Genomic DNA, 16,428 nt, shown 5'->3' with positions numbered 1-16,428 from the left:
CCACCATCCCCAGCTAATTTAAATTATATATATGTATATATATAGTTGTTCTTGTTACTGCCTAGGCTGGTCTTGAATTGCTGGCTTCAAGCAATCCTCCTTCCTTCCTCAGCTTCCCAAAGTGCTGGGATTTCAATGTGAGTCACTACACCCAGTCACTTTAAATTTCTTAATGAGACTAAGGTGAAATAAACCAAAGAAACTTTGGTTTATGTCCTTACCATAGTCAATCATTTTTTGTTACAACAGTCAGAACTTTTCTGCATCAGGTGACTTTTCCATAGATTCCTATTCTGTCCTAGTCCAAGAAGAAGTCCTAGTAGTGAAGGAAAACTCAAGGAGGGAAAACAAAGACCTCCTAGAGGAGCATCCCTAGCTCACTTTTTGGGAATAGTGCCTGTGTGCTGGGCACTGTACCAAGGGCTTTATATATGGCCTATCTTAGGAAATATTTGCTAATCCCAGGAGTTAGGTATGATTTTTATTTCCATTTTACTGATGAGGAAACTGAAGCACAGAAGGTTGGGAAATTTGCCTAGGGTCACAAAACTGGTAATTTGATTTGGATTCAGACCAGACTGTCTGGCCCCAGAACCCAAGCTCTGAGGTTGAAAAAGTGAAATAATTAAATCTAATAAATCAGTCAAATTAAGGCAGGAGAAGACTGGGATGAGGTGTAAGAGCTGGCAGACATAACTCTCATCTTAAACGTCTTAGGTCCAAACATCACAGAGGTCAGGGGTATTCGCTGCACTCTTTCAGTGGTAGTAAAGGAATTACAAAATCCTTAGGCTTGCTGGTTGAGAGAAATCTTAGGGCACTGGAGAGACTTGAGGCCAGAAGATGCCAGGTGGGGAAGGGCATCCTTGGATTTAGGGGATACAGGGCTTGAGGAAGAGTAGGAGGCTCCCTTTTGCATTTGAGCTGCCTCTGGCATGCCCAGGGTTTTGTCTGGCTGGGCCCCATGGCTGGAAGGACCGGAGGAGTCCTGGCTATACCTCTCACTGGCCATTGCCCCTCTGCAGCAGAGTAGTCAGTATTCAACACAGCGTCTGCCTGACAATTAAGATGTGCATCTCCGTGGGGCACCTGTGGCTTCTAGTGAGGCCAGTGGAGGGAGAGTGGCCCAAACTACTTTTTGGATTCTTATGCTTTAGGTCCCATACTTCTAGCTCAGTGATTTAAGGAGAACACCATGTTGTATGTAATTTTCAAAGGGAGTTGCCTGCTTTAGATAAACCTGTGCCAAAAGGAAATCTTTAAAAATAATTCCCATCAGCTCTTATTATTTCTGGGTGGTATTTTTTTTTTTTTTTTTTGTACATCTTCCAAAGCGGTGACCCTAACCACAATGAGGACAGTCATTTGGAGCTTTTGCAAACTACTCACTTAGAGAAAAGTGCAAAGAAGGGTGCCTCTAGGTTTGGTTACAAAACTCTACCCGGGAGTGGGAGGTGAGAATGGGAAACCAGTGGATATGCCTCCTGGCCCCAACTTTTTAAAATGTACCCTTTGAGGTGTATTTTATCTGTTGCATTTTCCCAGATTTTGAATGTTGCCCCAGGACAACTGTCTTTAAGTTCATTTTGGCATCAGGACAAATAAGAGGATGTTTCCTGTTTCCTGACTCTTGCCCCAACTTCTTTCTCTGTTCTGTTTAGCTCTTGGCTAAATTCTTCCTCTTGTATTCCACATTTTAACTGACATGAGGGCACCAAGTGCATAAATCCTCAAACAGTTAACTTTTCTGTTTGAGTATTCTGATCAGAGTATGCTGAAGTTAAAGTTCTTGTAGCACTGAAAGATCACCTTCTATATAATGCATTAAGTATTTAATAACTGTGCTAATAATTACAAACACTTTTAATGGACCACTCGGGAGCCTTAATGTGGTTAAAAATACATCTCTTCTGTGTCAAGTTAACTTGTGTCAAATTGTTCTTCGAAGCAGCTTTGAAGGATTGGAGCTTCATAAGCCTAGGAACAAGTAGCACATTGCAAAAGTAGTTTTTATGTCAAAAGAGATGACAGAAATAGTGTGAGTATTAATATAGTGTTTTGTACATTTCCTTTATAGTTTTGTACTTTTTAGGTGGAGAAGTGTCCCACTACCCTGTTGGATCTGCTATATGTCAGGTTAAGCAGTTTTGAGTAGGATTGGCAGCAAAACCAACTTTGGAACACAGGACTCTCTGGCTTCAAGATCTCTACTTTGGGAATGTGGACAGTTTGGATTTGGCCATTTTTGAAGCATTTTAGAAAATAGGACACTATCGAGGGGCACAATTGGAGGTTGATATGTCTTGTATTAAATTCACATTTATTTCTAAGTTGAAGCATTTTTTTTTTTTTTTTTAGACAGAGTCTCGCTCTTGTTGCCCAGGCTGGAATGCAATGGCGAGATCTCGGTTCAGTTCACTGCAACCCCTCGTCCTGGGTTCAAGCAATACTCCTGCCTCACCCCTCTGGAGTAGCTGGGATTACAGGCACATGCCACCATACTCGGCTAATTTTTGTATTTTTAGCAGAGAGGGGGTTTCATCATGTTGGCCAGGCTGGTCTCGAACTCCTGACCTCAGATGATCTGCCCATCTCAGCCTCCCAAATTGCTGGGATTACAGGTGTGAGCCACCGTGCGCGGCCTAGTTGAAGCATTTTTTAAGAAATTATTTTCTGGTGAAACAGGTGTGCCTTTGAAGTGATAACGTTGCTTTCCAAAGCTCAGAAAGAAATGATTAAAACAAGGATAAAGTCCAGTAATGTAATTACCAGTTTTACTTTGGCTTATTTTAAAGTGTTGGCTCCTTACTCCAAATGAAATCCAGTCAAAACACTTACAATTATAATGTGCATACATTAAGGACTTAAGAAACTGTTATTTCTCAAGTATTTGGAAGGAAATGATGTCTTCTGGATGAAATTCATGATATAAGCATAGCACATTTAGTTCACTACCCTGAATACTCTATCCGAATGACAAGTTTTTAAAATTTAAAAACTTTGCTTTTAGGTGTATTCATATTGGTATCAGATTATTGATTATTTCTTTCTGAAAGCTGATATTTTAAGAGACATAAAGTCCTTACACCTGATTTTGCTGTCATATAAATCACCTGAGAACAGCTTTCTCACTTGTTTCTTGAGACTTTTTTTTTTTTTTTTTTTTGGAGACTTGGTTTTGCTCTGTTACCGGTGGTAGAGTGCACTGGTGTGATCATAGCTCATTGTAGCCTCTGCCTCTGGGGCTCAAGTGATCCTCCCACCTCAGCCTCTCGAGTAGCTGGGAATATAGGCATGTGCCACCACACCTGGCTAATTTTTATAATTTTGTAGAGACGGGGTTTCTCCATGTTGTCCAGACTGGTCTCTAATTTCTGAGCTCGAGGAATTTGCCTACTTTTGCCTCCCAAAGTGCTGGGACTACCCATGCCTGACTTCTTGAGGCTTTTTTTTTTTTTTTTTTTTTTTTTTTTTGAGACAGAGTCTCGCTCCGTCACCCAGGCTGGAGTGCAGTGGCGCGATCTCAGCTCACTGTAGCCTCCACCTCCTGGGTTCAAGCTATTCTCCTACCTCAGCCTCCTGAATAGCTGGGACTGCAGGCATGCAACACTACACCCAGCTAATTTTTGTATTTTTCGTAGAGACAAGGTTTCACCATGTTGGCCAGGATGGTCTCGATCTCCTGACCTTATGATCCACCTGCCTCAGCTTCCCAAAATGCTGGGATTATAGTCATGAGCCACTATACCTGGCTGAGCCTATTTTTATCTGCACCTTAGTGTCAGGCATAGTGATGCCTTCTTAGGCACAGGTAAGTACACTCATAAACAAAATGTCAATGCTTTCAAGATTTTATTCTTCGAGGGAAGGTTTAGTTTTTTTAGTTCAGAGAAAGTAAGTTTAGTTTTTCAGTTCAGAGAAAATCACCTTATTAATCAGTTATAGATAGATGATAAGACAGCACTTAGAAATGAGCATTCTGCCTTCTGAAATGTGTACTTGTTTTTAAGTGTCTGTTCTGAGATGTTTTATAACAAATCAGATTCATTGCTTTATAGCCCTTCTTCATTAAGATGGGTCTAACAAGGAAAACCTCAGAAGCTCACCCCATCAAAGACAACTGTGATAGAAATATCAAGTAATAGTAAGTTTGCCGCTATGATTTTTTCAGAAGGAATTTTCTGGCATCAGCAAAGAAATTTCAAAGTGGCTTAGATTGCCTCCATTGGCTTTTATTCATCTTTCTGTTTAACAGAATGAAAAATGTCTGTGCTGTTACGGCTTTGTTCTAAAGTGGACCATGATTTTGTCTGTTTTACATCCCAGTGGATTCCTAAGTCCAAATATGGTATTGCTTCTCAGAGAGGTCTCCTTTTCTTTCCCTTCAATCTATACAATATTTAATAGATTTATTTTGAGGTCAAGGTTATCTTTTAGGTCAACCTGCAACTTAAAACCTGCTAGACTAATGTATTTGAATTAGCATGGGAGGAACTATGTATGAACATTCTGATCATTTTGCATTGTCAAGCCTTAGCATATAACAAAACATTCCTAAGAATTTATAAAATTGTTTTAAACTGATCTTTTCTCTGAACCCCATCTCTTACTGGTTCTTGTTTCTATATGTACCATACCAAAAAGACTGTCATTGAACCCTCACAGGGTCAATGTCAAAGTCATGCATGTGTTTTATAACACTATCAGAAACCAGGGGTACTGCCATGCCCCTCAGTCTGGCTTGACAAGGTGAAAATTTAGGAACAGATGAGAGGAGGGACCAGATTCAAGACAAAGTATGGACATAGGCCAGAAGTTGATTCAAGGTGGGGATAGAGTGTTCTAACAGAGGTGATGTATAAGTGTCTTCCCACATGCTCGAAATGAAATATGGCAACATTTACTAAAGAAATGAAAATTTTAAGCATTGATTTTATGGAGATGGACATATGTTAAGCGTTAGAAGGTCAGACAGATGAGGAGACAGATGAGCAGCCCAAGTTGCACTCCTAGCTCTTTTCCTGTAGGCGCTTGCTAGCATCTCAGTACCTACATTTCTCATCAGCAAATTGGAGCGCTGGCTAATAGCCCTGCTGCATGAGGAATAAGCGAGGAGGGCATCTTGGGTATTTAGGAAGCCCTCCATCTGTGCTGGTGATGGGGCCACTGTCCCTGGAAGTGCGGAGAAGTGACCTGGGCTGGTGCTCAGCAGCTTTGTCAACTTATCATCCTTGCATCCCCCAGAAAGTCTTCTAACTTCTCTAGGCCTTCATCAGTTTTAGCCTTTGTCAAATAAGGGATTTGCTATATACAAGGTCCTTCCAGCAGTAAAACTTTGTTTTTAAGGTGAAATTGTATTCTTCCCAAAAGGCAAACTGAAAATAAATAGTAGTTTACAAATTAAGAATTCTGCTTACAACACACATTAGGACATATTGGGGGTTGGGAGGGGCAGGGGGAGGAAAAGCATCAGGAAGAATAGCTAATGGAGGCTGTGCTTAAAAACCTAGGTGATGGGTTGATCTGTTCAGGAAACCACCATGGCACACACTTACCTATGTAACAAACCTGCATATCTTGCACATGTACCCCAGGACTTAAAATAAAAGTTGAAGGGGAAAAAAGGAGTTCTGTTTAGAAAAATTAATGTTCTAGGAAGATATACTTGTTAACTTCAGGAACACATTGATTAAATGGACATTCTTACTTTCCTGCTGGAAATTGAGAGTCTTACCACTCTGGATGACCATTCTCCACCCAGTACTAGAGACTAGTCTTGTTGTTGTTGTTGTTGTTGTTGTTGTTGTTGTTGTTGTTGTTACAGGGTTTTACTCTATCACCCAAGCTGGAGTACAGAGGTGCGATCTCAGTTCACTGAAACCTTCACCTCCCAGCCCAAGTGATCCTCCCACCTCAGCCTCCTGTGTAGCTGGGAGCACAGGTGTGAGCCACCATGCCTGGCTAATATTTTTGTATTTTTTGTAGAGACGGGGTTTTGCCATGTAACCCAGGCTGGTCTTGAACTCCTGAGTTCAAGTGATACACCCACCTGGCTTCCCAAAGTGCTGGGATTACAGGTGTGAGCCACCATGCCTGGCCTAGAGACTTTTCTAAGGAAGACAGAAAATGTTTGCCCAACACAGGTGAGTAATGCTGGCCATAGGAAGGTAGTCATGAGTTTGATATTCTTTCCTGCCTGGTATTCTGAAAGTAGCATTTTTATCAATTAACTGTAGTAAAATTATTGCATTGGAGATACTTTATAAAAAATGTGCTTTATTGAGGTATAATTTACATATAATAAAATGTACCCATGTAAGTGTATAGTTGGATATGTTTTTCTTTTCACTGTCATAATCTTTGCAAAAATTAGATACATTTTGACAAATATTTACATTTATGTAATAATCATTGCCTTATCGACTTTTAAAACAACTTTACTGAGGTATAATGCATATACCATGATTCCTCCATGTAAAGTATATATAATTTAGTCGTTTTTAGTGTCTTCACAGAGTTGTGCAGTCATTACCACAATCTAATCTTACACCATTTTGTCACCACCTCCCCCTCAAAAAAACAAACCCCACACTCGTCAGCAGTCATTCTCCTCTTCTCTCCTCATCTCTATTCTCCCTCCTACCCCTCGGCAACCATTGATTTACTTTTTGTCTTTATAAAAATTTGCCTGTTATGGACCTATCATATAAATGGAGTTATACAACATTTAGTGTTTTGTGACTAGCTTCTTTCACTTAGCAAAATGTTTTCAAGGCTCAGCCATGTCATAGTATATTCTGTTCAGTACTTCATTTCTTTCTATGAATAATATTCCATTGTATGGATATATCACCTTTTGCTCATCTATCAGTTGAGGGACATTTAGATTGTTTCTTTATGACTAATGTTGCTATGAATGTTTGTGTAAAAGTTTTTGTATATTCTTACATGTTTTCCTTTATCTTGGGTATATACCTGGGAGTGGAATTGCTAAGTCATATGGTGACAACTTTTGGGGGAACTACCAAACTGTTTTCAAAGTGACTGTAGCATTTTACATCCCTACCAGCCATTTATGATGGTTCCACATGCTGGTCGACGCTTGCTAGTGTCTGTCTTGTTTACAGCTATTCTAGTGGTGTGAAGTTGTGTCTCAGCTGTGGTTTTACTTTGCTTTTTTTGATGGTTAATGATGTTGAGCATCTTTTCATGGGCTTATCTATCATTTGTTTATTTTCTAGAGAAATGTCTATTGAAACGTGTGCCCATTTTTTAATTGGGTTATTTACCTTTTTATTGTTGAATTGTAAGTGTTTATTATATATTCTGTTCAGATATATGATTTTAAAATATTTTCTCCTGTTCTCTGTATTGTCTCTTTACTTGCATGCTGGTGTGCTTTGAAGCACAAATGTTTTTAATTTGTTAAGCCCAATTAATTTTTTTCTTTTTGTCACTTGTTTTTGGTATCATATCTGGGAAATCATTGCCTTACCAAGATTATGGAAGTTTACTCTTACGTTTTCTTCTAAGAGTTTTATAGTTTTAGTTCTTACATTTAGATCTGTGATTCATTTTGAGTTAATTTTGTGTATGGTTTGAGGAATGAGCCCAACTTCATTCTTTTGCATGTGGTTATTCAGTTGTCCCAACACCATCTGTATGAACATATGTTTTCTTTTCTTTCCTCTTAAAATTCTTTATCCCTTTAATTATTGGAATCATATTATGACTTTGAAAGAAAAATAATAGTTCCCTCTTCTACTCCTCTCTGTCCTCTTTTCCCACTCCCCAAAAGTGATCACTCTGTAGATTTTTTTGGCTGTTTCTTCCGGTTTTTACCTCCACATTTATAAATAGCATGCTTCCATGGCAGTTTCTGAAGGATTAGTTAAAACTCAGTATATTTAATTTTGACACATTTTTATAGAAATCCCTTTTGTTTTCATTATTATGATGATATGTTATTTTGACCGTATTTACTCCTGAGCCAGGCAATGTACTCTGATAACCTTTCCTTTCTCTTTAATTCCCACACTCTTTTTTTTTTTTTGAGATGGAGTCTCATTCTGTCACCCAGACTAGGGTGCGGTGGCGTGGTCTCGGCTTACTGCAACCTCCACCTCCCGAGTTCAGGCGATTCTCCTGCCTCAGCCTCCCGAGTAGCTGGGACTACAGGTGCGTGCCATCACACCCAGCTAATTTTTGTATTTTTAGTAGAGACGGGGTTCCACTATGTTGCCCAGGCTGGTCTTGAACTCCTGAACTTGTGATCCACCCACCTCAGCCTCCCAATGTGTTGGGATTACCGGCGTAAGCCACCACGGCCGACCTGCCACCTCTCTTTTTGTTTTCTTTTGCTTGCTGTCTTCAGCCGCCTTGCTGATCTGTCTTACTCTCCAGAACCTCTTTAAAGTTCCTACCAGTCCACTTTTCTCATGGCAGATCGCCTTTCTCTTCTGTCTTTTCCCATTGTGTTTCTGTGTTTTTGTTCTGTGAGTCATCCTTCCTAGATTCCTCTTTCTTGTTCCATTCATTCTAGGCTGGTCACTCTTCGTGATTGCTGTCTTCCTGAGGCTTCAAATTGCTCTTCTTTTAGGAGCTCCCATCACCTCTCTTCTCCCTACATGTGTTCCTGTGCCTCTAGCTTAGTGTGGATTTTTCTGTAGGAGATTCTTTACATACGGTCAAGGAACCTGATGCCCAGACTAGTGAGGTCTCTTAGCTAATATCCTTGAGCTAATTAATTAGCATTTTCTTTTCCAGCTCAAGGCTACTGAAAGTGAATGACATTCAATTAAAATGCTGAGTCAAAAGCTGCTGTCTTAGTCTGAGTGGCAATATTGTTTATGAGGACTAAAACTTAGGAACCAAGTCACCAAGAAACCAAGAAGGCCAGAAGTGGTGCTGTATCCCCAAATATGGCCTCGGAGGCCCCAGCACCTTTCTCACCAATCTGTCTTCATTCAGAGGCTGCTTCTCTTTTACATACAATTCTAAAGTGCTTGGCTATTTGACATTCTAAGGCACAACAGATAATCTGAAATTTTTAAAATTTTGGACCAGAGGGATTGCAGAGATGGGCACACTGTGAGCCATAAGAAGTGCCAGTTAGCTAAGGGGACAGGTGGGTAAATGATTTTTTTTAAAAAAATCAATCCATAATTAGTAGAGATCTGAAGTATGTATCATTTACTTTGATTACAGAAGGCCCTACATGAGTCAAGATCACATGGAGACATCACTTTATTATGGCACTCCACAGCGACCGGTGTCTCTTCTTCCCTCCCTTTCACCTTCTTTCAAATCTCTTGATTTGAAGACGGGCCACTAAACAGCTGCGTTAGTGGCATTGTGCCCAATGCTCTTTACAGACATGAAGTGCTTAAAGGAGTAAATTTCCATTACCCGGAAAACAATATTATATAGAAAAATCCATTTGTTACAATACAGATAGAATAATTATTACCTTATATGCTATGAGAATAGAATACCTGCTGGATCCAGGATGTAACAGCCTAATCCCCTTGATTTGCTTTTAAAAACACATTATAATGACTGTCCTTATAAATGATATTTATATCTCTAAAACAATGTCTAATAAGTAAAAAAAAAAAAAGTCTGTATATGAGTGATATTTTTAAAAAATCTGATATCTTTCTTTTTGTCTTATTCTTGTAACACTGCCTTACTTAGCCAGGAAATCTATTATGAGACCATATCAAGATTCTATAAAACAGTTTTGTGTAACATGTTGAAATACAAATACACTGAATGTATGTGTTAGGGCACTGTCTTTTTTTTTTTTTTTTTATGACGGAGTTTCACCATGTTGGTCAGGCTGGTCTTGAACTCCCAACTTCAGGTGATCCGCCTGCCTTGGCTTCCAAAGTGCTTGGATTATAGGCGTGAGCTACCACGCCCAGCCAGGGCACTGTCTTTAAGATTGACCTCTGGCCGGGCACGGTGGCTCAAGCCTGTAATCCCAGCACTTTGGGAGGCTGAGGCGGGTGGATCACGAGGTCAAGAGATCGAGACCATCCTGGTCAACATGGTGAAACCCCATCTCTACTAAAAATACAAAAAATTAGCTGGGCATGGTGACGCGTGCCTGTAATCCCAGCTACTCAGGAGGCTGAGGCAAGAGAATTGCCTGAACCCAGGAGGCGGAGGTTGCGGTGAGCCGAGATCGCGCCGTTGCACTCCAGCCTGGGTAACAAGAGTGAAACTCAGTCTCAAAAAAAAAAAAAAAAAAAAAAAAAAAAAAAAAAAAGATTAACCTCTGACCACTTCCTTGCAACAAAAAAATCTGGAAGTGGTCTTAGCCACAATCAGGACTAGCGCTTTCAGATTTTCCAGAGGGGAGACTGAATTTAAGATGTTTTTAGTGAATACAGGACTGAAGTGGAACCAGGACCCACTTTTCCTGACATCAAGAAGAGAAAGCTTCATTCTTTGGGCTGGTCAAATTCTTGCACAGTAAGTGGAACTATATAGAGCTTCTATGAACCCAGCCCTGGGAGAGGAAGAAGCAGCTGTGGCAAGTTATGAGGATCACTTAAGATTGAGGGGCACCTGGAGGCGGGGTAGAGTTCGGCTTAGCAGAACAGAGCAGGTCACTGAATAGGGACTTGGTGAAATGTGCTGTAATATGCAAGCATTAGAGATAATCTTTAGTAAGATAAAACTGGAAAATGTCTGTTTTGATTTTCCGCTCTTAATAGAAAATGCAGGTTGTGTTGCAGTTAATGAACGTAATGACATTATTAGTTTTCTCTTAATGTTGGCTTTTTTGAGGATCTTAACTCTATAAAGACTTATTAAAGCCCTCCTAACACTCTCAATGAAAGAAATCAGTGTTTTCAAACCTCTTCTTTTCCCTCTTTTTAGAGCTATACACCGTTTTCTTAAAGTACAATGTATGTGGAAAAAGTATACAAACCCATAGAGTGGAGGTGCTATGGGTGGGAGCTAGCTGACCCTTTCCCTTCCCTGCCAAACAGCGTAGCAGGGAGCAAAGAGAAGCATATAGGAGGGAGGGAGACACATGACCCTGGTCTCCACTCTGGGTACCAGTTACAGTGCATGCAACTAAAACCTAGATTTTATTGACCTGTTGCATTCTTAGCTATGTGCCTTACCCTCATTAAAATGCCCTTCCCTCACTCAGTCCAGGGAGGGAGGTCATCTAATGTGCTCACATATCAGCCCAGCTGGCTGCTACTGGTCCTCTTTCTCAAAGAGAACCCTCCTTATTCTTCCCAGACATTGAATCTTTTCATCCATCCATACCACAACAGCCCAGCTGCAAAAACCATAAAGAGACTGTCTCCCCTACCCGATGGCATGGCCTGTTGGTGGGGAAGAGGGTCCCACCACAGGTTGCTTGGCCCTTCTGTGAATGAGGATTTGGTAGGACAGACAGCATGTCACATCCACCTTACTGGGTGCACAACCCTCTTCTCTACTGTGTTAAGTTCTCTCCAAGCCCTGATCATTCTGCCACTTAGCCTTTAAGTCTCCTTGCCAGTTAGGCTCTAAGTCTCCGGGCCTACTATTCCTCCCTGCTTTTGCTTGACCTGCCTATGTGCATATCTGAACCTTAAGGGCAAACAGAGATTAAATTGTTCTGTGTAGCAGACCTCTTGGTGTGGGATGGGCCAGTGGGTAAGTTTATGGAGCAGGTGGGGACTGTCTCTCTGGCCAGACGGATCTTATGCTGGTTTCTACCTGGAAGGGACACTGTACCACAAGATACTGCGATAGTCGCTGAGAGACAGGCTCATAGCTTTCTCTTCCTGGTGGAAGTTTATATGAAATTTGTTTCTAGTGATAACAGGCCACATAAGCCAGTTCGCAGCAGGAAGAGGAGTTAAATCACATTTAACTGGTTTTTGTTATAATTATGAGATTGCCTAAATTTTTCTTCCTCTTTCAGTTGACCACTGTATATAGACATAGTCAAATGCCTTTGTGTTTATTTCTTCATGTCTACAGACATTATATGGAAAAAGATTAATTATAGGATAAATAAAGTACTAGATCCTTCACCTTTGTAAATGTTGCATTAAATGCTAATGACTTTCTAAAATGAGACTGTAAGCACAGTCTCATTAGAGACATAGAAGACAGGGACCAGGACTGCGTATTTGCACCATCCTCCACGGGGCCTGGCATAGTGCCTGGCACCAAGCACCCAGTGCTGATTTAATGAATGACTGAATAATTTATTGCAGGAGATGATACATCAGAACTGTCTGCTGGAGGAGGTCTTATGTGAGAAGCTCATATTAAGCTTTAAAATCATGAGCAGACTAAGAAATCTTTTTTTAGCTGTTGCCTCACTATATAAACAAAGAGTCATATTATCACTTAGCTACAACCAAATTCTTATTTGAGTCTATTAAACCCATTTTTTAAAGGATATGAGAGGGTAAAAAATGAATTGGTAGGAGGAGGCAGTGATGTTTGGTTATTTTTTGTTCTTGTTCCTGTCTGACATGGACCTGTGAAGGTGGGGTTGGCTGGTCTATCGTAAAGAGCCTTCTGGGCTGGCTGGGGGACCAGCAGGCTTGTGGCCCTAAGATTGCATTGGGAGGTGTAGAGAAAGTGGAAAGGCCTGGTGACAGCAGCAGTCCTGGGCCAGGCCGGGGGCTTTGTGAGGGAAGAGAGCTGCAGGCCTCCTGGGGTTGGTAAAGTGGACTGGCTGTGTCCATTTGGAATTGATTACAGTTACAGGGATGGCTCTCAGAAGTCCAGGGAAGGAGGACCCTTGGCAGCGTTTTTCTCGGCTGCTGCTCTTTGGGAATCAACTGGATTCCTCTCAGGCTCTGTTTTGGTTCTGCAATGCCCAGGTTTACATGTGACAGGCGTAGCCATGCAGGGAGACACTCCTGACCACCCGCCCTGCCTTAGTTCCACGTTGCCGAGAAACATGAAATGATTGTTCCGTCAGCTGTGGCCAGGCCTGGGACGAAGTCAGAAACACACAGGGCTCCCTGGAGGCCACTCAGTGGTGATGAGAAAATAGTCATAAAGAAGAGGTTTAATAGGAAATTGAGTTTGCTATATGTGTAAAAATGTCTTTGATGTTTAAAATAATCAGTATTTTTGTGAGTTGCCTCAAGTTTTTATTTGACCTGTGGGGATACAGGATGGCAATGGAGCTACAAACGTATTAGCCGAGTGATGTAGGTACAGAAGTCAGCACAGTGTCAAGAAGGGGGACCGGGCTCTGCCATTTGATCTTATCTTTTCAAAACCTCAGTTTACAGGTCTTGAAAGTGAGATAATGATTCATGCTTGCTCACATCTCAAGCTCAGTACGTCCAGAATTCTCATCTACTGCTCAGTCCTACTTGCTTGTTCCTCAGACACTTCTCGTCATTTCTGCTGCTGTTGTCTTGGTTCAGGTTGTCATCTCCTGTTGCTAAGATTGCGTAGCAGCCCCTCAGCTAGTATCATTGTCTTTAGCTTCTCCCGTCTGCACCCATCCTCCCCTTTGGAGCCAGTGGTCCTGTGTGTATTTATCCTGTTTGACAGAGAAAATGTTCCTAGCACATTATTAAAAATAGAAAGATAGAAATAAAATAAAATCTTTACCATCTGGTCCAGTTTATCTTTTATTTTAAATGTGATTTCTTTATTTTAGTATTTTCATCATTTTTATGTGTATTTAAAATATGAAATAATAGTACCACAAAGATTTTAAGGAAAAGTATTGGACTCCTGCCTTGAGTTCTTCCTATTCCTAAATCCTGTACTCCAGAAGATACCTCTTTTTTACCTGTTTATATGGGAATTTGATTTGCCAGTTTTGATGTTATCTATTGACTTTTCTCTACAGGGAAATTTAGCACTTACACCTCTCGCTTTCCATCTTCTCACACAGAAGCGTCCCTTCTTTCTCTTCCATAGCTGTATTAACAATGTTAAGTTAAATCTGTATTTAATGTTTATATTATTATTATTATATAAGAATTTTTACTGCTTATCCAAACCATATACCATGAATACATTTTCTCATTGTTATAATGGTTTGTTTTCGGAATTGAGTTGTCTCTTTTTTGGTGGAGTAGGGGGTAGTAATAGTTTTCTTTTTTTCTATCACTAGTTGCCTTCAGAATTATTCAAATGAATTATAAAGTTCTTCCAAACAATATTTTCCCGCAATCAAACCCATCAGATAATGAACCAGCACATTTCTTCGTGTCTTCCTGGGGATGACACTCTGCTACTTTCTGGATCAACTGCATTCAAAGCTCAGTGCACAGACGTCATTTTCTGTTAACCTCCATCTCTCTTCTGTGTTAGATTCTCTTTTTCTTATGCCTTCCACTGTGTTGGTTTATTCCTTTGTTTGGTTGAACACAATTCTTGTAACTTTCGGAGAAGGAATGTGGATGTGGGTTAAGGACTTGGGGGTCTCATGATAAATGTCTTGCTGCTGGCATTCTTGGAGCTGAGCAGCAGAAGGGCCTCGCTGCTCCATGAAGTCCTCTCCCTGATCCTCACTGGCCTGTCAGCTCATCTCTTTGTTCTAGCCTGCATCTCACGTCTCATCTTCCCCCATCATACCCTCCTTCCTTCATGTGCACATCACAGTGCATTTTCACACCTTTGCATTTGTTCATACTCTTCCCTTAGACTTGAGGGTTCTTCCCCAATATTCTACTAGGTAAAAGCCTAGTCATCAATCTTGATGTCTGTTGAGGTGATAAAATTATAGTTGAGAAACAGCATGGTTCCCACTCTGCAAATCATGCTTTTTCTCAACTGTAACTTAGCTCTTGCTCAACTTTGGTTCAGCAAAGCAAGAAAAGTCAGTTTTCAGGCAGGTGTATGAAAATCATTGGGTTTGGGTTTGTCAGCTGCCATTATCCTTTTTTAGGATGAGCTAGGATATAATTCATTAACAAATAAAATTAGTAGTGTTTCTGACACATGCTGTGTTTGTCTGAAATATGTCCTCAAGATTGCCACTCAGATGTTGTCTCCATCAAATTATTTTTGATCTGCTCTGTTTTTAGTAGGCCTCTATGTTCGTTTCCTATGGATGACATAACAAATCACCACCAACCAGATTGTTTAAAACAACAGAAATCTATTCTCTCTCTCTCTCAGAGACAGGGTGTCAGGCTGGGCATGGTGCCTTATGCCTATAATCCCAGCTTTTTGGGAGGCTAAGGTGGGTGGATCACTTGAGCTCAGGAATTTGAGAACAGCCTGGGCAACATGGTAAAATCTCATCTCTACAAAAGATACAAAAAATTAGCCAGGTGTTATGGCATGTGCCTGTGGTCCCAGCTACTTGGGAGGCTGAGGTGGGAGGATGGCCTGAGCCTAGGAGGCAGAGGTTGCAGTGAGCTGAGATTGTACTACTACACTCCAGCCTGGGTGACAGAGTGAGACCCTATCTCAAAAAAGAGAGAGAGAGAGAAAGAATCTTGCTGTTACCCAGATGGGAATGAACTGGCTATTCACAGGTGTAACCAAAGCAAGGTACCCATTAAGATATGTGTTGTATGTTGATAATCAAAAGATAATATCTCTAGCCATGATAATCACACATCATCAGTATTTTGCTGGATCATTTGTTCGCTTAACAGATAAACATTCCATAAACTAGGCCCTAGGCGCTGGCTCTGTAAAAGCTATGAAAACAAAATACTGTCCCTTAAAGAGACCACAGTTCTGTCAGAAAAGCCAAGTTGCCCATGCAGGTCCTAACATATTATTTAAATCCATCCTTAAATAGCCATAGAAGTAAGGAGTTAAAACTACAAAGAGCAACTCTGGCAGGAATGTTAGATGCATGTGGAAGGTACAGAGGGGACTAGTCAGAAGACATGTTTCTTGATTTACCAACCAGAGGTGTTTCGAGCAGGCTTTTGGATGCAAGGTGGCTTTATGATACAAAAAGCAAAGAAGCCAGTCATTAAACTCTCTGCAGAATCCTCTCAGTGTATCCCATATGAGCCCCTTTACTTCTTGCTGTAAAAATTTACTCCATCCCATCCCCAAGGAAGATGTTTTTATAAGGTACAAGGGAAATGGAAGGTAGTCTTCAGCCTTTAGAGATGTTTTATTGCTTTCATTTGTTTCAGGGTACTTGACTATACTCAAAATTATTTCTCTGGGGTATTCTTACAAAGTTCTCTTGGATTCATCTAATAAGGAGGAATAATTTGGAATCTGAAATTATCATCTCTGTTACAGGTTCTAATCCAAGGTTTCTTTACAGTGCAGTATGTTTTGAATAAATTGTGATCACTAATATAGTACTTAAGTTTTCAGTGATTACTTTCCAAAATAAAGATTGACACACATTTAAGATTATTCATTAATTTAATTACTCCTTTTCATTTGCATTCCATCCTGCTTTTTCATTCAGGAAAGAAAAGTGCAGAGGGACAGCTGGTGCCTCTG

General features: G+C 40.6%; 1 protein-coding gene across 3 annotated transcripts in view; it reads left to right on the top strand.

The window, feature by feature from the left end:
• Positions 1-16,428, top strand: part of SLX4IP (SLX4 interacting protein) — a 195,668-nt gene that overhangs the window by 70,327 nt on the left and 108,913 nt on the right. The window contains exon 1 of one of the 3 annotated variants that reach the window (XM_074406236.1): positions 3,460-6,143. The exons of the other annotated variants lie outside the window; for them this stretch is intronic. Within the exon in view, the coding sequence (XP_074262337.1) occupies positions 6,090-6,143 (54 nt within the window). The 5' untranslated portion in view covers positions 3,460-6,089. Of the gene's footprint in view, positions 1-3,459; positions 6,144-16,428 lie in introns of those variants that run through there. 3 annotated transcript variants of the gene reach the window in all.

Source organism: Saimiri boliviensis, chromosome 9 (genome assembly GCF_048565385.1).
Source record: "Saimiri boliviensis isolate mSaiBol1 chromosome 9, mSaiBol1.pri, whole genome shotgun sequence".
In the NCBI taxonomy this organism is placed as follows: domain Eukaryota; kingdom Metazoa; phylum Chordata; class Mammalia; order Primates; family Cebidae; genus Saimiri; species Saimiri boliviensis.
This window is presented reverse-complemented; position numbering and strand designations above follow the sequence as displayed.